The sequence below is a fragment of the Phalaenopsis equestris genome, unplaced genomic scaffold (genome assembly GCF_001263595.1).
Source record: "Phalaenopsis equestris unplaced genomic scaffold, ASM126359v1 Scaffold000180, whole genome shotgun sequence".
In the NCBI taxonomy this organism is placed as follows: Eukaryota; Viridiplantae; Streptophyta; class Magnoliopsida; order Asparagales; family Orchidaceae; genus Phalaenopsis; species Phalaenopsis equestris.
This window is the reverse complement of record NW_018164622.1, coordinates 1,625,838-1,626,749: the sequence shown is the minus strand read 5'-3', so window position 1 is coordinate 1,626,749 and position 912 is coordinate 1,625,838. Positions and strand designations below refer to the sequence as shown.

Sequence of the window (912 nt, the reverse complement as noted above, 5' to 3'; positions counted from 1 at the left end):
TGCCCCCCTTTTTTTTAATCTACTGAGCGAACTGATTGGTCAAAAAAAGAAAATAAAACACATAGCAATTACATACAGACCACCCTAAACTTGCTATTTATGGTCCCATATTTTTCATTCTTATCAAATTCTCAATAATTTGATCGTCGCACGTATAATTACATTGGTTCGGCAGTTCAAACAAAATCATGTGGGTGGTAAATTTATAAATATCAATGTTTTGTGTGCTCTGTATGTAATTATCCCAAAAATTTAATCCATAATAAACTTTTATGTGCCAATGATGGTGAAATAGTCTGCCCTTTTGATCTGACAGAAAAATGAAACATGAACTAATCATAACTCAACTCCATTAAAGTTCTGACAAGTTCTTCCTAAGTTCTGAAGGCTCCCAAACATTTAAAAAACCCTAAACAAAAGGAGAAGAAGATGAAGACAATGAGAAAATTCTTTCCTAAGATATAACAGCTTCTAAACCTGTTCTGAAGAATAAAACAAACATGATTTCTCTCAAAGATGAGTTATGACTCCACAAGCTCTTCGCAACAAACAGAATTCGCTCTAGTTTTCGCCCCTCATCCACCACGTTAGTGTGATCCTGCTCGAGGGCTGCGCGGCCTCACCGGCGTCTTCGACGGACTAATCCTGCAGAGTTCAGAAATCGATTCGATGTCAATCATGGAGCTGAAACTACAGCGACAAATGGAGATGGTTTGATTCATAAAATTGAGGATGATGATGATGACGACGACGAAGAACAAATGTTATTGATTGGAGAAACTAACCTGATTTGAAGAGATCCGAGGAACATGCCGCTGCAGTTCAGTGCCAAAATGGCGCTCGAAGCCTGTAATAAAGAGATTGAATCATGAATTTTGCATGGCACATAACTCCCATAATGAATATATATAT

At 37.4% G+C, this 912-nt stretch overlaps 1 protein-coding gene across 1 annotated transcript in view; it reads right to left on the bottom strand.

The window, feature by feature from the left end:
* Nucleotides 1–333: 333 nt before the first annotated feature.
* The window catches only part of LOC110022309 (polyadenylate-binding protein-interacting protein 9-like), a 5,765-nt gene continuing 5,186 nt past the window's right edge, over nt 334–912 (bottom strand). Inside the window, exons 9-10 of the mRNA XM_020721183.1 lie at nt 786–847; nt 334–645 (exon numbers count right to left, since the gene is read on the bottom strand). Of these exons, the coding sequence (XP_020576842.1) occupies nt 588–645; nt 786–847 (120 nt within the window). The 3' untranslated portion in view covers nt 334–587. The remainder of the gene's footprint in view (nt 646–785; nt 848–912) is intronic.